Genomic DNA, 22,187 nt, shown 5'->3' on the forward strand with positions numbered 1-22,187 from the left:
CTCAGTGTCCTCATCTATAAAGTGGAGGGTCTGGAGCAAATGGCTTCAGACTTCCCACTGTGCCCTGCATTTATTCATTCTGTCACATGATGGGAGATACCCTGACCAGTGGGGAGGTAGATGCTGTGAAACAGATAGCTTGAAGCTGACTACACGATTGTGTATCTGACTTTGCATTAACTCAGTTTCCATTGTGCCTGCATAACCTTAGACTGTGACTATCATGCCTGCCTCAAAAAGCAAATAAACAAACTCACAGAATCTGCTTACGCTATTAGGAAGAAAAGAGAAATGCCTTATTATGTAAAGGTTCCACTGGGCAATAACGGCAGACTGGCATTCAGGATTTGAGTTTCCTAAATTGGGGTTCAAAGATAGAAGTGGATTCAAATGATAAAATGTATGTATTTATAAGAAATATGTTAGGTGAAAAAAGCAGGACATAAACTGTGTGTGTGTGTGTGTGTGTGTATAGCTATATATAGTTTTATACATATACACACATAGAATAATAGTTATATAACTCTTGAACAACACTGGGGTTGGGGAGCCAGCCCTCTGACCCTCTATGCAGTTGAAAGTCCTTGTATGACTAAGAGCCAGCCCTCTGTTATGGGATTCCTCCATACCCACAGTTCTGGGTTCTGCATCCACAGATTCAACCAACTGCATGCAGATCATGTAGTTTCGATACTACAGTATTTACTTTTTTTTTTTTTTTTTTTTTGCGGTACGCGGGCCTCTCACTGTTGTGGCCTCTCCCGTTGCGGAGCACAGGCTCTGGACGCGCAGACTCAGTGGCCATGGCTCACGGGCCCAGCCACTCTGCGGCATGTGGGATCTTCCCAGACCAGGGCACAAACCCGCGTCCCCTGCATCGGCAGGCGGACTCTCAACCACTGCGCCACCAGGGAAGCCCCTATAGTATTTACTACTGAAAAAAAATCCTCGTGTAAGTGGACCCGTGCAGTTCAAACCATGTTGTTCAGAGGTCAATTATATATAGAATAATAGGACTCTTCATTCTGAAAGGCAAAGCACCATAATATTAAACAGCTTTTTCACTGGTGTGTTTCAAAGTATGGAGTATTGACCATGTGCACCAGGCTGCACACTAAAAAAGCAGAACTCACCAAATTAGATGTTCTGAGTGAGGCTCAAGAATCCTCAGTTTTAGAAAAAAGTACTGAAAGTTTACAAACTACTGCAGGTAGCAGAAGATTGGCTGATTTCTTCTTTCTACATTATAGTTGTCTGCATTTTCCACATTTTTCTACGAAGAACATGTATCACTTTTGTAACTGGGGAATGGGAAAAGGGGAAATTGTTTCGTTTTGATAAAGGCAGGGAGATGGTGAAGGAGGGCAAAGAGCTTGTTTCTCCTCTTCCTGCTGCCCAAGTGTCTACAGAGGATGAAAAGGGGTCACATTTGCTTCTGGGTGATTTCCATGCCTCAGAGCCTAGACTGGACCTGAGAAAGCACTGGTATTTTTCCCATTTGGTGTCCTTCATACATAAGGGGAAACTACTGAAGCACTTGCCTTAGTTCTCCATTTGGCCAGGGCTAAATGCTCTGGGGCTGTCATGGATCCTTTGTCATCTCCCCATATTTTCTCCAGTCCTGGGACTCTAGGATTGTGGGAAGCTGTGGCTGCAGGATCCAGTAAGGGAGGTAAAAGAAGGGTGCGAGGGAAAAATAGTTAGTGAAGAGTCATATTGCTAGGGATGACAGGCTATATGTATAAATATCAACTTACCCATGGGTTCAACAACAGTGTGGGGGTGAATAACATGAAGGAAGATGAATCTGAAGTCCAGTCCTGTTCCCAGCACTTACTAGCAAGCTGTTTAATCCCTGTAAGTCTTGGATTGCATATCCATAAAACAGGGCAAATAACATTTCTTTTCATATGGTTGCTGTAATAGATAATGCATAGCTATTACTAGGTACCACGCTAGTAGGGCTTGAGGATACAGAGGTAAAATAAACACAATTCATGTCTTCCAACATTACTTCTTTTTTATGTAAAGTGAAGAAATAGGTCAACAGGGACTTCCCTGGTGATCCAGTGGTAAAGAATCCTCCTTCCAATGCAGCGGACACGGGTTTGATCCCTGGTTGGGGAACTAAGATCCCACATGCCACGGGGCAACTAAGCCCATGCGCCACAACTACTGAGCTCACGCACCTCAACTAGAGAACCCACCTGCCACAAACTACAGAGCCCACGCACTCTGGAGCCCGCGCCACAACTAGAGAAGAGAAAAGCTGCACGCCACAATTAGAGAGAAGCCCACACACTGCAACGAGTGCCGCAACGAAAGATCCCACATGCTGCTACGAAGATCTGACGCAGCCAAATAAATAAATAAATGAAAAGAAATAAGTCAGTAATTCTAATAACCTTCCAACCAAAGAAACACTTTTGAATGAACCAACTTCATAACTGAGGCATCTCAATCCTCTGCTTTAGAAGGATGAATAAATACTGCCCCAGTGAATACTTCTATCTTGCGGCAGGACAAGGACCAGCACAAGGCCTGACCTGACCCAGGTGAATAACAGGACACTAACACCAAGAATTCAAGTTAGGTTTTGCTTATATCCATTACTATTTGTACATGCAAAACCTACCATTTTAACAATAGTCTGATTAGCACTGGAGTGACGGACTGGGCTATGTTCCACGTCAGTGATATCGGCTATTAAAAAGGTCTGTAAGGTCCTCTTGCAATTATAAAATGCTCTGTAAATGCTAAATAAAAATAAAACAAGAAAACAATCCTCAGTTCTATTTAACTAATTTCATGTTGCTAGACAATTCTTTGGTTTCATACTTCAGTAAGAACACCTTTAGAGGTCGGAGAAAATAAGGAAAAGAACCTGATTATATTTTAGACAATCTTAGTATGATTAGATCCTATGTTTAATCCCACTCCAGTCACAGAAAATAATGTGAACCACTTGGCTCGAGTTTAAGATGCTTTTTCGAGAATAACTTCTTAATAAATTAGTATGAATTTGAGATACACAAACATGGTTTTAACTGTTTGTTTCAAGCACACACCAGCTATAGGAAACAGTGAATGGTGCACCTTACATGGAGAGAAAAGCAATCAATATATCATAGAGAAAATGGCTATTATTAACTGCATAATGAGAGGTTAGTTAGACTGAGCTTAGCATGTTATACTTTAGTTCAACACTTTCTGGGAGACTGAGCAGGGGGAAGGAAAGGAAGGAAATCAATGTGTTTTCTAAGTTTCAGTTTCCTCTGGGTAAACTATGACAGATAATTGCATAGTCACTACAAAGGAAAGCTGTAAAGAACTCAGATGCTTTAAATTTCCTAAAAATCTAGTCCGGACATAGACACACATACACATCCCTGATTAACTACATCTTTTAATTTCCCCAAAGTCTAGCATAAATATAAGAAATCTAGCGACTAAAATGCTGCTTTGTGCAACAGATGTTTCTGAAAAGTTTGGCTGCAAAAAAATGTTTGCAAACTGGATCAAGTCAAACGCATTAGGATTATTTAATAGACCACTTCCAATTAAACAAAGACTGTCATTAAAAATAATTTCTTTCGGGCCTCCCTGGTGGCGCAGTGGTTGGGAGTCTGCCTGCCGATGCAGGGGACACGGGTTCGTGCCCCAGTCCGAGGGGATCCCACATGCCGCGGAGCGGCTGGGCCCGTGAGCCATGGCCGCTGGGCCTGCGGGTCCGGAGCCTGTGCTCCGCGGCAGGAGAGACCACAGCAGTGAGAGGCCCGCATACCGAAAAAAAAAAAATTATTTCCACTGTATACAAGTTCTGGATCCCTGGAGGTCTGCCCCCTTTAAAACAGGGCTCACCACAGCAACATGCACTCACACCACTTCATCTGGACCTGTGCCTTATTTACCAACCATCTCTGGCTCTCATACTCGTCCTTGGGCTCACCCCTAGTAGCTGGGATTTGATGTCTCCTGCTGCTCCTCTGGTTTTAGAACTCAGCCCACTCCTGGATCATGGCGACGGCCTTGATCATCCTCCTAATTCCTGACCAGGACTCCTTTCCCTTTTTTTGGCTTTGCTATTTCTCTGTTGGACATAGCTGTTTAAAGGAACCCTGTCCTCTCAGGGACCCCAAGCTGATGACTCAGTTTACCTCCCTTCCCCTCTCTTACTCCTTTGCTCCCTCAGCTCAATTTATTTGTTTTCTAAGCCTGGAATTTTATGTATTTCATTTTTTTCAAGGTTGAAATCATTTGGACTTAATTTACAAGGGCTCTTCTGGCTATTTGCTGAAAGAACGAAGAAAACCAAAACACAAGATGGCAGGAAAATAACCAAGGTCCAGCACAGTTTCTAGTTCCCCCAGACACACTGAATCAGAAACTCTGGGGGTGGGTCCAGCACTCTGTATTTTAGTAAGTCCTCCAGGCGATTTTCATGAACACTAAAGTTTAAGAACCAATGCTCTGAAGAAAAGAGGATGTCTGACAAATATTTTGGACAAAATGAGGCATCTCATTAAGAAGTCTATATTACTGACATAGAAGAATGTTTAAGATATTCTGTGTAATAAAACCACAGCTATTGTATAATTTTTGTAAAATATCTTAGAAGCGTATTTCCACGTGAAAAAATGTCTAGGAGGTTACACACTAAGCTGTTAATAGTGGTTAATTTAAGGGAAATCCATTTTACTTTTCCTTTATGGATAGCTGTATTTTTTATTTATTTATTTTATTTATTTTATTTATAGCTGTATTTTTTTATTTTTCCTTTATGGATAGCTATATTTTATGGATAGCTGTATTTTTAATCTATAAGCATATATTATTTTATAATTTAATAAAAGGTTAATCTAGGCATCTTCCACTCCTCTCTGGCAAAACTCAGAGGTAAAAATTAACTCAGTCCCCAGTAGACCTCAGTGTCTGGACTAATCAAGCTTTGTGAGGCTTTAGGGAATTCTAGAGGAAGTGAGGCAGTTCAGTGCTCCATGACTCAGTCAGTGCTTCTATGTAAAGCTGCTGTGCCAGAAAATGACAGGTCATAAAGCCTAGGAGATTCTGCTCTTCTTAAATAAGCCAACTTAAAAAAGGATGGTGGGGTTTGGAGGGAAAACAGAACAGACTAAAAATTTAATGAGTTCTTTTGGAAGACACCAATTTGTTTCTGGGAAAAGTTTCTTTGTTGCAGAAATTATGCATTTAAGTGTCCCATTTTTCATCCCCTATTTGTGATCTAACAGTCATCCTGCAATTATGATGGTCCTTCTTCAAGCTGGCTCCAGGTAAAAATGGCGTACACATATGTTAGGCTAGAAAGCGGCTTGAAAATAAAATAGACTGGTGGGAAATTATCCAGGGCAAGACAAAGAGAAGATGAAAGAAAGGTGAGTGTGTATAAACATATCCAAGATCAAGTGAGGTCCTAACAAATATCCTTTAGCTTATGATGCATCATAGGAAAATCCTGAGGCTTCCACGTGTTGCTCTCATGGGGACTACTCAATTCTTTCAGCTCTGGCAAGTTTCCCATCAGAGGCACTATGTGCATTCATAAAGGTTCCCAAAGCCCTCTACCTGTATTATCATCATGCACAGAAGCCACTCAGTGTAATCTGTACACATTCTCTTGCTCTTCACTGTCTATAAGCATGTGGGTGTGGCAGAAAGAGGAAATACAGTTGTCTCCTTCAGGATAGCTGTTGTCCCAGAAACCAGAGAAACTTGGTAAAAAAAAAAAGCTTTCTGTTATCTTTAATAATTAATTGGTTCATCTTCACTAAAGGAAAACTACTTTCATATAAGTAGTTTTGGGGGAGGGGGGTCTTTCTACTTTGAGCTAAGAAAATCGACAAAAGTTACCCCAATGTGTTCTTATCAATAAAATGGGAAATAAAAGCTAATTTACAAGGTTATTGCAATGATCGCAAGTGTGTAAGAGGAGAGGGAGAATAACAAGTTAGTGCTTAATGGGTGCAGTTTCAGTTTGGGATGATGGAAAGAGTTGTGGAGATGGATGGTGGTGACGCTGCACAACAATGTGAATGTGCTTAAGGCTGCTTGCTGAGCTGCACAATTAAAAGTGGTTCACATGGGAAATTTCATTATGCATATTTTACCACAATTTTTTTAAAAGGTATGTAAGGCTCCTAGCACAGTGCCTGGCTCTTATTAGGTGCTCAAGAAATGCTAGTCTTATTCCCCTTATAAAATTTTTTAATTAAAAAAAAGACAGTATAAAAAGCCAAATAAAATCACGCTCCTTTCCCTATTTAATTGTGAAAGGCTTTGACTCTCAGGCAAAGCCAGCTGGCACCAGTACCAGGTAGTGCCACAGCAAACGCCTGAGTAGGAGAAGGGAGGCTACATTAGTCATAATCCCTCCGGCACGTTCAGTTCCCAGTCCACCCACAACCCTGGTATGGCATCTCCCAGAATATCAATCCTACAGCCCCCAACATCTTGCAAAGAAAGCTGGGAAGCTTAAATCATTTCCCAGACCAGACTCCAGGTCATGAGGACAAAAGTATTCACAGTGGCAGCTGGCTCCCGTTAAGTGGCGGAGTGACAAGATGCTAGTACTGAACACCAACTGGATAGGCCTGAGCTTGTTCCAGTCCCCAGCATTAAGCTGATGGTATCTCTGATGCCTTTGGTTGGATTTAATGGACACAGAGGCCAATGGTCTCGAAGGCCCGGTAAAAGATTAAAAATGCACTTGTCGGGCTTCCCTGGTGATGCAGTGGTTGAGAGTCCGCCTGCCGGTGCAGGGGACACAGGTTCATGCCCCGGTCCGGGAGGATCCCACATGCCGCGGAGCGGCTGGGCCCGTGAGCCATGGCCGCTGAGCCTGCGCATCCGGAGCCTGTGCTCCGCAACGGGAGAGGCCACAACAATGAGAGGCCTGCGTACCGCAAAAATAAATAAATAAATAAAAATGCACTTGTCTGCAGTTCAGAGAAAACAATGAACGATTATGTGTTGTAAATCATAAAATAGAGAAGGGGAAAAATAGATGACTTATCTTTAGGCATGTTAGAACACTGCTTTTGATGGGCAGGCTTAATTAGATCTTGATGCAATGTTCAGATAGATCGTCATTAACATCCCTCGAATTTAGCTCAAGGAGAATGACATACTTGGGGTACCAATATCCGATTAATTCCAAAACAATACTTACTTTAGGGTCTGAGCTCTTGAACTTTAACCTTTCCACCAACTCTATCATAGCCGCCTTCAGTCCACCTGAATCTTTGCTCTAGAAGAAAGAAAAGTCAGGGGTCATTAGACAGCATTTTGTTGCTCTCTCGAACACAGACAGCATTTCATGGGACAGTGAAACGGAAGGCAATTTCTTCTTATCAGCCAAGAGGACTAAAGGACCAAGGAAAGATGTGTTGCCCCTCTTCCTCTTCTCTATGGACAAAGAGGGTCAGGACATAAATTGCCCAGTGACCTGAGAGAACAATTGGAACGAAAATTAAATGCAATTTGTACAGGCTGACTCACTGCTTCATCTCAGGGCTCAACTGCACCAGTATTCACAGAGGGCTGAGGCTTTGCAAAAGAGATTTCTATCTGGGATGTCTATTTTATGACCAAGTGATTTTTATTTTAAACTTCTACATCACAAATACAGAAGTATGCAATATTAAATATTCTCACAAAAATAAAAACAAAGAAAATTCCCCAAGATTTAACCCTAATTGGAAATGGTATTTCAGTGTATTCAGTTGAATACAGGTTTTTGAGTCAGAAATATAAGTTTTCAGGGCTTCCCTGGTGGCGCAGTGGTTGAGAGTCCGCCTGCCGATGCAGGGGACACGGGTTCGTGCCCCGATCCCGGAAGATCCCACATGCCGCGGAGCGGCTGGGCCCGCGAGCCATGGCCGCGGAGCCTGTGTGTCCGGAGCCTGTGCTCCGCAACGGGAGAGGCCACAGCAGTGAGAGGCCCGCGTACAGCAAAAAAAAAAAAAAAAAGAAATATAAGTTTTCAAATTTGGGGTCGGCATTAACTAGTTGACTAACCTCAGGCAAATTACTGACTTTCTTGAAAACTTCTCCCTCTTCGATAAAATGAGGATTATAAAAAGGGTTATTTTGAAGCTTAATTGAAATGCTATTTGTAAAGGCGTTAGCACAGTATGTGGCACATAATAAGCGCTCAATAAATGTCACCTATTATATTGTTGTTGTTATTACTGCATTATAATGATTTAGACTAGCAAAATCCAAAAGAAATGTAATGTAAGCCACAAATGCAAGCCACATATATAATTTTAAGTTTTTGAGTAGTCACAAAAATAAAAGGAAATTAATTTGAATACATTTTACTTAACTCAGTATATCCAATATTATCATTGCAACATGGAATTTCAACATGAGGTATTTTCTACATTTTTTTCATACTAGGTCTTTGAAATCTAGTGTGTATTTCATACTTACAGCCCAATTCAATTTGGACTTAGCACATTTCAAGTGCACCAAAGCCATCTATGGCTAGTGACTACTGTACTGGTCAGCACAGATTCAAAGCAGAGACTAAAGCCACACTGCCTGGATTCAAGTCCCAAATCTACCACTAGATTTGTGTGACCTTAGGCAAGTCACTTAGCCTCTCAGCGCCTCAATTTCCTTATAATATGAAGCTAATAATAGTACCCATTTCATAGGGTTGTAGAAAGACAAGATGAGCTCATATACATCAAGGTGCTTGGAACATGCTAAAGACAATAGATGTATGAGACATATATTTATTATTACTGTCTGTCTCCCTCACAATATTTTAAATTCCTTAAAGGTAAGAACTATACTTTTTATCTCTATCTGTGTTTAGCATCAAGAAGGTGTTCAAAAAAGTCTGCTGAACAAACGAATGAATGAATATGCAATCTTAAGATATGAATGCCCTTATAATAATACATGTGTGTAGCACAATGTAAAGTCACATGAATTAGTTTATTTTCTTATCTCAACTCCTTGGGGACAGGATAGGATAATCACTCTCATTCTACCAGTGTTGGAAAGGAGGTATGAGTAAGTAAAATGACTTGTCATTTTTATGGGTACGGGACAATAAATAAGCACAATATAAACAAGTACTACAAATGTCTGTTCTTCAAAATTGGCCTCAGAATCAGTGATATAGTTTCCAAATTTGGGGGGGAAATTCCAATTCCTCCAAAACAGGACCTACTTATTAAGACTCCATCATATAGATTAAAACAGACTAAAGCCTAAATCCTTTTTTCCCCTCTAACCTCCTTTCTCTCCCAAGTCTACACAGTAAAAGTCTGATGTAACCTAAGACCGATATCTGCTTTAGATGTGCTCTCCAAACACAGCTTAGCTGACATTCCCATCCTAACTGTGGTTCTAAATTTTAATAATTTGTATTTTTAGTTTTACTTTTAAAATGATGACAACTTTCCAAATTTCTTCACCAATCTAAATCTTTCATCTCTGGTCTCACAGCAGACAGGTGGGAAAAGGAATCTGGAGGTCACACACCAGGGGAGTGCATGAGACCCAAAGTACCTAAAAAAGGGTTAAATTGCCAGACACAATCCTGCTTTTATGAGATGATCAGACAATAAAGACTGTCTGGTGATATCATTCCTCTAACCTGCTTCTCATTGGCTGGAACAAGCAGGTCACTTGTCCCTGGAAAACTCTCTTCCCCCACATCCCAGCTGCCAGCACCCATTTTAAGCTCTTCAGCAAGAGCCTTTGATATATTATGACTTTCCCCCTGGCTCTAGAGAACAGAAAGGAATGCACCAAACTGTGTCTTAAAACATTCAGAAGACAAACAGGACGACGAAGGAATCCCTAAGAAGCAGACAGCCTGTTTGCAGGCAGATGTGCCTTGTGTGGAGAGATAAGGGAACCCTTAGCCTTCTTTCATAAAAACAGTGTGTCAGCAGAATCCTTCCCCCTTTTTACAAAGCATCCGCAGCACTGCCTACACAGGGGAGTGACAGAGGAGAGGCACAGAGACTCTTCCTTCAGGAAATTCACCCATACTACCTCCCCACCCCTCTCTGAGAATATTCTCAGAGATAATTGGGGTCTGTATTGAGCCAGCCTCTAAACGGGTGGTGAAAAAAACCTTCCCCAATGGCTTTTTAACCCCTCCCCTCCAAATAAGCAGTTGGTCAGAAGGGAGAAGGTCCTCTGGGCAGACCCTCCTCTGACAGCAGCAGGGCTGGGTAAGAGTACAAATGGACAACCCTGGCCCCAAAGCCACTTCCTTTCTTTTCTCACACCCCAGTCCCTTCCTGCACCTCAAGGAGCCTTGTACACAGATTTTCAAGCTAATACACCCAAGCTCTGGGCACATCTCTCTCAGTCACCTTGGCCACACCTGGGACCTACAAATGCTCATATCAGGGGCGGGGTCTAATGGTTTGGTCCATCTTTGGGAGGATGGGCTCAGAAAGAGCCTCTGCAGGCCCTGGACGCAGGGTCAGGACATTTCATCAGGTAATTCTTGGGTCCTGGATACTTGGAGAGTGGTCTAGAAGGGGGCAGGCATGGCCAAAGGAAAGACCCTCAAAAGCATAGGGCAGGGGCACAGGGTTGTCTAGGTCTAAGGTGGTATTTGAGTATGAGTGTCCCCATACCATCGGGCAGTATCATGTTTTAGTTAATTATTTGTTTGCAGAGGGCAGTCATCAGTCAAAAGGTAACTGGAATAGATGATACTTTCAGACTTCCCTACTGTGGTGGAATGGAAGAGTTGCCTCTGAAACCTGTGTTCTAATTGAGAAGTTAGAAGAATTCTAACCTTGTAGACATCTGGTTCCATAAATGGCCAGATTATACTACGTCAGTCCTTGGGGCAAGCACTGTGAGTGGTGAAGAGGAGAGATTCGCCTGATACTGCTCTTCCTCACCTCCATTCTACACAATGCATTCCAAGAACACAGGAGTTCAATGTGAGCCTATCTTGTTTATGTACCTCTTTCTTCCCCCAAGAAGAGTGTAGATTAAAACAAGATAAGTGCTATGTTGTGTAACACCCCTCAAAATTTGATCCATCTATGGAGATGGGGGATGCTTCATAAAAGCCAACTCCTAGGGATGAATCATAATAAAGCCAAACAAAGGACAAAATGCCTACATTTGAAGGTATTCTTTATTCTCCAAAGCACTTTCATATGCTCTTTCATTGGCATTTCACAATAAACCTAAAAAGTAGTACTTTCTCACTTCAGCTGAGAAAAATGGCTGGTGAAAATCAAATGAGAAACCCCCAAGTCACAGAGCCCATACACTGTTTAACTACCATTCCACAGTAACACAATAACTAAAAGGTAGTGTATTCACACCGTACAATAGAGAGAAATGGTTCTGTGGAAGTCAAATGATGTCCCCCAAATCACAGAGCTAGTCAGTAGCAAAACCAGGATCAAAAAGATCTAAATGAAAAAGATTTACAACATATACAAGAGAAGAGGTTGGTATCAAGAATAATGCGAAAATACGTAAGAGATTCCTATAAATAAGAAAAAGCCAAATAAGCACAAAAGAAATCCCAACAAAGGATATGAACATAACAGAAATGTGGAACGGCTAATACACATATGAAAAGATGTAAAAGATGCTCTAACTTACTTGTAATTATCATATCATTTCTTATCCATCACATTGAAAAAAAAGTTTTGATTTGATAATACCGAGTGATGAGAGACTTTGGACAGGTTGGGGATTTCCATATGTTGCTGATATAATATAATAAAGCTACTTTGAAATCACATGCCTAGCAAGTCCATTTTTCACTTTCTCCCCTTGAGAAGCACTAACATGGGCCAGGGAGGTATGAAAAAAAATATTTATTGCAGCACTGCTTGTAATACTGAAAAATGGGAAACATCCTAAACATTCATCAATAGTGGGTGGCCAAATAAACTATGGAATTAACAAATGGGATCTGATATAGCAAATAAAAAGAATGAGACACCACATTGAATTTTTTAAAAGTTGCAAAACAATGCATACTATATCATTTATTAAAAAAACATAAAACAATTCTTTTTTTTTTTTTTTTTTTTGTGGTATGCGGGCCTCTCACTGTTGTGGCCTCTCCCGTTGCGGAGCACAGGCTCCGGACGCGCAGGTTCAGCGGCCATGGCCCACGGGCCCAGCCGCTCCGCGGCATGTGGGATCTTCCCAGACCAGGGCACGAACCCGTGTCCCCTGCATCGGCAGGCAGACTCTCAACCACTGCGCCACCAGGGAAGCCCAAAACTATTCATTTTTATGGGTGATACATATGTATGTAAAAGACTAGAAAGCAATGACTGGAGGGACTAGTAGTGGGAACAGTAGTAGGAAGAGTCTTAGACTTACTTAACTTTATTCCTATTATCTAGTTAAGATTTAATATACCGAAAGGAAGGGAGGGAGAACGAGAGGACAGATCTGGGGCTTCTGCTTCGAGTGTCTCTCTCCATGAGTTTGCCTAAGTATAAATACTGGGGCACTGTTCCCTTTGCATGCAAACATGAAGCAAAGGTATAAGAAAGGGTTCTCTACCTAGTATTCATGTATCTATTTCCGGGAGTTTGAAATCCCCAAAACTGTACACACAATTTGGAATGTACACGCACTCTTCCATGAAAAGGGACTTGAGCGTTCCTCAAAGTCCCCCAAAAGTTTAACTTTCCTAGTGTAAAGGGCATTGCATAAAGAGAAAGGAGACTCAGGCTCCATTCCTACTAACTGCTATATGAGCTTGAAAAAGTCATTTTACATCTCTGAGTTTCTGTTTCTCAACCTGTAAATGAGGAAAATGGGCCAAATCAGAACCTACAGATTTGCAGGCTGCAGCCTACACAACTTTTGTTTTGTTGTGTTTTTAGAGTGTTGTCCCACACAGCATACTAGGAATTTTAAATTCATTGTTAACATTTAAAAACCAGGAGATATGACATAATAAAGATTTCCAGCTTCTTCTAAAAATCTGAAAGGTATGACTGTACTGGGCTCCCTCTCCCACATAGCAGCAACTGGCTGAAGCTGAGTAGCAACTACCCGCTTTAGGCAAGGCAAGCTCCCTCCAGTTTGCCATAGTTACCCTGGCTGGCTTCTCTCATTTACATTACCTTTCTGGTCCCTGTAGACATTTGAAGTTGCTACCTCTGGAAGAACTCCCTCTGAAAGTTTTCTGTCTCTAAGGGTCCTTGAATGTGAACACCAAGGAAGTTGGCATGTCTTTCTTCAAAGGGGTTCAGAATACCTCATAAACACATGTCCATCCATTCACTCCAAAACACAGAAATAATACAGCTCATTCTAATGCAAACATTCTTTGAAAATGGGCAAGAGGCAGAAACAAAGGTGGAATATGGTAGGTAAAAGGGACATCAGAATAAGTATTTCTTGACAACCAGTCTCTGTACTTTGATGGGAGTCAGTCTAGTCTAATGCCAATAACCAGCTGGGCACCAAAAGAAAAGTCATGTGTCAGTAGACATGTAAGTGTAAATCACTTAATATCCTAAACTGGTTCCTAAATATTGAATTCTGTATTATAAAGAATCAGAAGACGCTGAGTTCAGAAAGAATACTGGCTGCCTATTTTGGTTTTTTCCTATCCCACTAGCCTTGTGTTGGTACCATACTTAAAAAAAAAAAATCTATCCAACTTTCTATCATTTTCACGAAAAGGTTTTGTTTGGGAGAAACAGTGGAAAAGGATTGGGAGATAGAATATGTAAGAAGTTCTCCTAAGGAACCCAATCAGAAAGCAAAGCCCTGACAAAAGGAAATGAAACTGAATTTTAGTACGCCATAAAATTTTAGTTTCACCGTGCCATGTCCAAAAATTCTTTACTATCTTCTTCACATGACTTGATTTTCCAACTCCAAATCCACTCCTATGTTAGGCAACCACCTTTATATAGTTGCTCAGATCCAAAATAATTTCTGGGCCTGAGCAAACCTACCCCCAAGTCTTTTCAGACCTAACTCTAAAACACAGGCCAAGTCCAACTACTCTTCACCATCTCCACTACTCCCTATTTGGTCCTAATCCAAGGAGCATCACCACTCCCACTCGCCTACCCTACACTCCATTCTCCACACAGGCACCAGAGGGAAATTTTAAAAACATGAATCAGATCACTCATTCTCCTGCTTAAACAGTCTACGGCTACTCAGAAGGAAATCCAAAATCTTTACCGTGGCCTACTTGACAGTCTGACCTCGTCTACTACCCCCAACCTGGAACCCTGACTCATTATCCTCCAGCCATCTTTTTTATCCTCAGTAAGCTTGTCCCATCTCAGAGCTTCTACACTCACTTACTTCCTCCATTCAGATCACTATGCCACCAGATCTTCCCACCACTGGCTCTAACTATACCCAGTCCTTGTCAGATCCTTAAACAGCCTCTCTCTCATTCCCCATTCCAGTCACTCTCTTTCTCCTTCCCCTAGTTTGTTATTCATGGCATTTATCATTATTTAAAATGTTATTTACTGTTTAACTTGCTTGCATCTGTTTTGCTCTTACAACAAAAGCTCCATGAGACCAGTACTTAGAATTGTTCATTGTTAAATTCCCTACAGCCCCCAATACTCCACCTGACTGAATGAATAGATCAAAGGAAAAAAACACCATGCCACTAATTCCAAACAATATAGAAAAATACCTTAACGAAACTGTACCTCAAAGAATTGTGGTAAAAATTAAATGACATAATATGTAGGAAGTTTATAGCACAGAACCTGGTACCTACTAAGTTCTCAATGAATTTTAGTTGTCATTGTTGTTATTGTTATTATTAAGTGATTAACAGTCTACTGAGTGACTGACTACTAAGTATCAAGTACTGAGCTAGAGGAGTGCTGAATGGAAAAAAATGAACAAAACAATCTGATACTAATCAAAATACTCTGTAAAATATCTAGGAAGGAAAATCCAGATGGAAGGGAAAGAATAGTTTTAATAGTCTGATTAGAATATTCATAAAGTATCTACTAAATACCTTCATTGAGATAATAAACATCAGGTGATTGTATCAGTACAACTTGGAAAGGTTAAATGTAAGTGGGAATAATTAAGAGTAGAGGCTAAATGGGATGGTGGAATGAAAATGTACTTTGGGGTTAGACCTGGATTCAAATCCTAATCCTTCCACTTATAAACTAGGTGAACTTCCACAAAGCTCAACCTCTCTGAGTATCAGTTTTCTCATCTGTAAAATGAGAATCAGAATAACGCAGGTTATTGTGGGAGTTATATTGAGATCAACTGAAATAATGAGGTGAAAAGCACCTGACCTAAAGCCACTTAATAATTATTATTATTCTTCTAATCTCGGGAAAGAGCCTCAAAATTCAACAGCAGATAAGAGTTTCTAGACTCTCTTAGTTTTATAACCTCAGCTAAAGGCTAGCATTTCCATTCTTCACACACATGAAGTCAGAGTCTTTCACTCAACACAGGTTACCCTGCCACGGTTCACAGAGACCCAAAGAACAGGGTGGAGAACAGTAGGGGTGCCTCTAACCTTTCCCCCACGACTGCCTACCGGAAAGAAAATGAAGGCTATTTTCTAACTAGAAAGTAAAGGGTGTACTGCCCCTGCCTCCTCTCCACTTCTAAAAAAATTTCCTACAGTTCAGAATGTAAAACAGAATTTAAAGAGGACAACCAGCAAGACTTGTGAACCTAAAATTAGACATACCAGCTGTGTTTTGGTTAGCTAGTGCACATGGCACCAGCAGGACACTGAAATATACAGGAGCCTCTTCTCTGAAGACAAGTTTTTCACCAGCCTATCTACCCACCAGCACAGAGCAGGCAGAAGGAACAGAAGGAGAGGGGGCTGAACAGTGTTCACCGAAAGAAACTTGGTGTCCGAACTTCTACTTCTGCCAGGCTACCTGGTCTGGAATTGAACGCAGAATAGAACCTTAGTTGACTCTGTAAGGATAATAAGAGTAAGAGTCACTAATTGCTGAAGGATTATTATATTCCAGGCACTGTGCTAAGTTCTTTACATGTATCATCTTGTTTGTTCTTCACTACAACCCAAAAAGGAGAAATAATTATTATGCCCATGTTACAGATGAGGAAACCAAGATTCAGAGAGACTGAGTGAATTCTCCAACATGACACAGGTAATAAGTAGCAGAGCCAGGATTCAAACCCATAGACTGCAAAGCCATTTAAGGCAAGACTGCTTGGTCTTCATATTCATTCTCCCATTTTTCCTTAGTAAGAGACTCCAGTTTTAGCTGGACACACCATGGCCTGAAGAAAAGACTGTTTCCCATCCTCCCTTGGAACTAGATAAGGCCATGGGACTGAACTCCAGCCAATGAAACATAAGCAGCAATGTGTGCAACTTCTGGAGGGTTCTCTTAAAATAAAGGGGTGTTCCCATCTTCACTCTCCCGTGCCTGCTATCCTGGAACTCAGATGTACTGGCTGGACCTCCAGGAGTCATCTTGGTCCATGACAAGGACCATACCCTAAGGATAGCAGAGCAGAGGTAGAAAGAGCCTAGATTCCTAATAACTGCATGGTTCCTCTATACCAGCTTTGGACTGCCTACATCCTTCTATACAAGAGAAAATAAAACATCCACCTTGTTTGAGCTGCTGTTATTTTGGATTTTTCCAAATTATTTCATTATTTCAGATGCAGTTGAACTTAATGTAAACACTGATATAGTAAATCACTACACAACACTCTCTCTTTCAGTTCTTCATTGATGCCCTGTGACTATTTGAGATTATTATACTGAATATCATACATTTACCAAATATTTCACGTACATCTACTCTCCAACAGGCACTGTGCTAGGTGCTGGGAACACAAAGATGTATAACATACAGTCCTAACCCCAGAAGAAGAGTTTATGACCCACGCAAGACAGAGACATGGTGGGAAGAAATAATACTGATGTAGTATACTGTATTTAATGCTGTAATAGTACAGGCTATTGCTATGGGAACACAGAGGACAGCTGCCTAACACTCTAGTCACATCTACCTAGTAAAATCCTATCCATCTTTGAAGGTCCACCTCAAATACCACTTCCTCTAAGAAATCTTTCCGGATTCCATGTCTCCAGCTGAAAATAACTTCTCTTTTCTCTGAGTCCCCATGACATACTATTTGTACCTCTCTTCTAGTATTTATACGCAAATAAGCATGTGAAAGACTATAAGCTTCCTGATGTCAGGCATCTTTCTTTATCAATATCCATCATGCAGCACATCTTAAGTGCTCAAAAATTATTCACATAAATAAAATTAACTTAAAAACACCAGTTTTTGACAAAAAAGCTAACTATATGCTATAGTTTGGATATAGTATAATGCTTTCTCTAATATCCTATTGAAGTTAAAAGCAGATTGCTCTGCTACCCGATCAAAAACTAGCTAGATACGTTTGAAGTGAGTTTAATTTATAATTAAATGTTCAACAAGAATAATTTAGCACACCACAATGTACATCAGTCATTGCCTATATGGTTACTTGCCATAAATTACAGACTGAGCACTTAGAGTATCTGGAAGATTCTGCTTGGTTGGTTTCATTTTTTTTCATTCTTGATTCATTTTTGACATCCGAAAAGGGCATCAATATTGATTTTTTTATCCCCCAATGTCATGTTGGCTTGATCCCTATCATAGTCACAGACACACCCACAAACAAGATTCTCATCTCTACCCCACATATCCGCACTGAAGTTTTTGTTTTACCCCTTCTTGGTCTGTACTCTGTCTTCTTTTCTGGGAGGTCCATTAGTCTCTGTACTCCTTCCTGCCGCACAAATTTACTCCCTGGCTCTGGATACTAAAACCCACAACAGGAACAGGAGCATGAAACTGAGCTAGCTATCCCAGATGGAACTGTAACTTCAAGCAGAAGACACACTGAGCACTGATACTGACAGATCTCTGGCTTCTCAGTTTGGGTCCGATGCAAGGGAAGAGAAAAGGTAGGTGTTATCAGTGGACAGCAGGGCAACCTCCATGTTGTGGGCTGTGGTCAAGGAAAGGTGGTGCCACAGGCACATAGTCCTTTATCCCCAGAGGGGCTTAAGAATAATACACCTACTGCATCAGCAACCTTACCCTGAAAAGCAGTCATCTAATAGTACAATATGCCTATTAACCTATTAATCTATTCTGATTGAAAGGTTGGGGAAGAGAAAAAAGAGGGCATTGGATTCTTGGGAGAGAGAGCAGGGAAAGTTTGGACCTTTTCTCTCAACAATCCTCTTGACAGTGTGTACCCTCAATTCTGTGGTCTTCCGCCTAAAAATAGTAACTCCAGTCTAACCATAACATGAAAAGAAGACAAATCCCAATAGAAAGACATTCTATAAAATACCTGATCATCCCCAAAGATTTTGACTTAAGGCTGGGGTGAGGCTAATCACAGGTATTTTCTAAAGAATCTCCCTCCACAGGTGATTCCAAAATGTGGCAACAAGGTGAGAAACACACTGTTTACTTTGTTAGTCTACTTCCCACTCCTCTTTCATTCCAATATACTCCATAGTGACCTTTCTGCTGTCCCTCCAACACCCCAAGTTCACCTCTGCCTTAGAGCCTTTGCATTCACCATTCTTTCGGCCTTAACCGCTCTTCTCCCAGACTTTTTCTTAATTCTTAGATTATAAACTGTTATTTTAATAACGAAGATTGTGGGAAGAGTCCACGTCCCTAACTGAACACAATTAGATGACTCTTCCCCTCCACTTAACCCTGCAGAAGCCCTCTAGGCTCTCTTTAATGAAGTTCCATCCCCATGAACGCTGAATCCCCTGAAAAACTGAGCTACTGTCAAAGAGATCCCCATAAGCTCATATTCCTTCCATAGAGTAGCATTTTCACCTGTGTTAACAATTAACAGCACATTACAACTGCTAGAACTACACTACTCCTCTCTCTTCAAGAGCCATCTAATTCCTTTATGAAGAGTCCTATGAACTAAACCGATCATCTCTGCTATGAATCACTGGACTTCGTGCAAAAAGCACTGAGTGGTAACACAACAGGAGGTTTTCTCTAGATCTCTGCAAGATCTCATAACTCAGGTCTCTGCCTTAATGTCACATGCTCAGAGACGCCTTCCATGACTACCTGGTCAGAAAGTAACTCCCTCCTGCCCTCCTGCCACACGACTCACTCTTTCATTGCTGTGGTTTATTGTTTTCATAGTACACACTACCATCCAAATTTACTCTACCTATCTCTCTCCCCAGCTAAACGGTAAACTCCATAAAAGCTAGGGCCCTGTCTGTCCTCTTCACTGCATATGTCCCAGACTTATTACAGGTAAAGAAAGTACATTTTGAAGAGTAGACTGAGACGGAGAATCCCAGACCGGCAGCCCTCACTTTAACTTTCCATCCACCATTTGCGGCAGTTTCAATCATTCCCTTTACCTTCGTCTTAGCTTTTGTCTTATTCTATACAAATAAATAACACACAGACTGAACCACTGTGTAGACAGTGCTTCATGGTTTTATTAGAAGGTACTCCAAATCCTTCAGTCAAGAAGAATAAAAACATAAATAGGGACATTACGGCAGACATTCCACCTTCTGCCTCCCTGCCGGAGCTGCTGCTTATGAGCCAGCACAGAGCCAGAGCCGCCGGCCATGACAAGGCCCAGCAGCGGCTTCCCCCATCTCCAGCCCCTCCAGAGTCACAACTGTCCCAGCATGCGCCTGTACCCTCCCGGCCGCCCTGCCACTAGAGCCCCCTCGCTGCAGTTGCTCCCACTGTCACTTAACCCAACATTCTTCTTCCCAAATACCCATCTTAAAGACACACTCAAGGGCAAAGGGAGTGGCTTCGAAACTTTTGGATCTGTCCATACCAAAGCCATGGTAAGAACTCCATAGATGCTTATAAGTACTTGCAGAAGTCTGCCAATCATTTCTCCCTTTGCCATTTCATAAGACTCCACCTCTTCTTCAGGTGATCTTAGAGTGAATGAGACAAGTGTTTTTCAAACTACAGGACATGACCCATTAGGGTGCAATGAAATCAATTTATTGGGAGAATCCAGAAATTTTTTTGAACAGAATAGAATACAAACAGAACACATCATATGCAATAAGGTTAACAGTGCTCCGTTTGAGTTAAAGCATGTGTGTGTGTGTGTGTGTGTGTGTGTCTGCGTGTGTGTATGTAAACTAGACCACAATGTAAACTATATTTCCCCTACTGTAGGTTACGTTCAAAATAATTTTTTAAATTACTGGTCTAGAGTTCTGAATACATGTAATTGCACTTATATTGTTCAACAAAATGATTCATTAAATATAGTTATGAATGCAAATTCCCTTGACAACTTAAGAATTTTCATATGAAAATATCCATGAACCAGATCAAGCTCCTTTGTCAGACCCAATGACCCATTTTCAGAACCAGAAATTACGGTCACAATAAGATAAACCTGCATATCTGAGAAGAGAGTTTATGAACCAGATGTGAGGTCATAATATGGGCTGTGTACCTATATTCCTATGATAAAGCTGGAGCACAGGCTCAATTCAAATCTGGACCCACAGAATCCTTTGGAGACCAAATGCTCTGGAGCCAAACTGGAAATACAGCACAAGAGGAAAGGTAGGACTTTAAAAGTCACTTCAGTGATTAGGGTTAAACTTATCCCCTCAAGGTGTTCACCTTAGTCCTTGAGGCATTAGCCTTCACGTAGCCTCTGCTCGGATCCCCTCTTGCTGTACAGTTACCCTGGTTTTCTGTCCATTCTGGCCCACTCTGAAGTGTGCTTTACTCTAGCCCTTGCCAACAATTTGGCCTTCTACCACCAATATTAGCCACTCACAGCCCGGTGTGGCACTGAGATATCAAAACATATATTGTTCAAATCCCTCTCAACTCTAAACTTGTGCATTTAACTAGACTCCTCCTATTAATAATAATAAAAACAACAGCTAACATTTAAAGAGCACTTACAATGTGTTAAGCATTGTTAAAGTGTTATCACAAACTAAGTTATTTTATTCTCACAAAAACACTACTTGATTTCTTAACTTTATACCCATTTTAGAGATACAGAAACAAGGCCAAACTGTTAAATAACTTGTCCAAGGTCAAAAAGCAAGCGGCAGAGCTAGGATACTTCCTGTTCCTCTCTAATCTCACACTGTGTTTTATTTTTTCTTTATTAACAGTTAGTACATGTTTATTTGAGCACTTGTTGTTCTCTATTTCCTTCCAACACAACGTATACTCCAGTAGAAGCAGGGACTTCTTCCATTTTGCTATATTCTCAATGCTTAGAAAGCACCTGCCCTTGGCCAATGCTCAATAAATACTTGGTGAATGAAGAATGAATGCAGTATAACAAAGATCCTCTTCTCTCACCATCATCATGCCAAGCCACTTTTAATATTCCAAGAGACCTACTTTCTTGTCAATAAGTAAATGTACACTGCCCTCAAAATATATGAAACCAGAGGTGAAATGAAACTAATTAAAGCTACAAACAAGCTCTAATCAAGTTCAAATTTTTATTGAATAAAAACGATCAGCCCTTCATCTTAGCTGCCTAACAGAGCAAATGGTATGCCCTTTCTGAGGGGGAAAAATATGACTCTAGGGTCTACAGTTCTTTGAAACACAATGTCTGGTACTGAATGAAAAATTATGAGATGAGAATAATCATGAAAATGTGGCATATAATCAAGAATCAGATCCCAAAAGATAAAGAGAAATGGATCTTTAAAAAAAATAACCAAACAGGCATTCTAGAGTTGAAAAACACAATATCATAAATTAAGAATTTAATGACTGACACTAACTAGAGTATTTGCAGCTAAAATGAATAAATAAATAGGCAGATCTATGGAGTGATTTTTAAGGCATACTGATAAGTGAAAAAAGCAAAACATAAAAGAGAATTTATATTGCCCCAAAACCCACAATTCCAGTCTCACCATGAGAAACACATCAGACTAGTCCAAACTGAGAGACAGTCTACCAAATACCTGACTGACACTCCTCAAAATTATCATGATCATCGAAAAGAAGAAAATGTAATATGGCCAGAGGACCCTGGTACAGAAATCATTAGAGGAAAAACTGGTGAACGTCTAATAACGTCTATAGTTTAGTAATACTGTTCCAATGTTAACATAAGCAGAGTACAGGAAACATCTCTATTGATCTGAG

General features: G+C 40.9%; 1 protein-coding gene across 5 annotated transcripts in view; it reads right to left on the minus strand.

Annotated features, from left to right (window-relative positions):
* TRIM44 (tripartite motif containing 44) overlaps positions 1-22,187 on the minus strand; it is a 119,923-nt gene that overhangs the window by 92,326 nt on the left and 5,410 nt on the right. For all 5 annotated transcript variants that reach the window (XM_060103229.1, XM_060103226.1, XM_060103230.1 and 2 more), the window contains exon 2: positions 7,187-7,264. In XM_060103229.1, coding sequence (XP_059959212.1) covers positions 7,187-7,264 — 78 coding nt within the window. The remainder of the gene's footprint in view (positions 1-7,186; positions 7,265-22,187) is intronic.

The sequence above is a fragment of the Mesoplodon densirostris genome, chromosome 7, assembly GCF_025265405.1.
Source record: "Mesoplodon densirostris isolate mMesDen1 chromosome 7, mMesDen1 primary haplotype, whole genome shotgun sequence".
Lineage (NCBI taxonomy): Eukaryota > Metazoa > Chordata > Mammalia > Artiodactyla > Ziphiidae > Mesoplodon > Mesoplodon densirostris.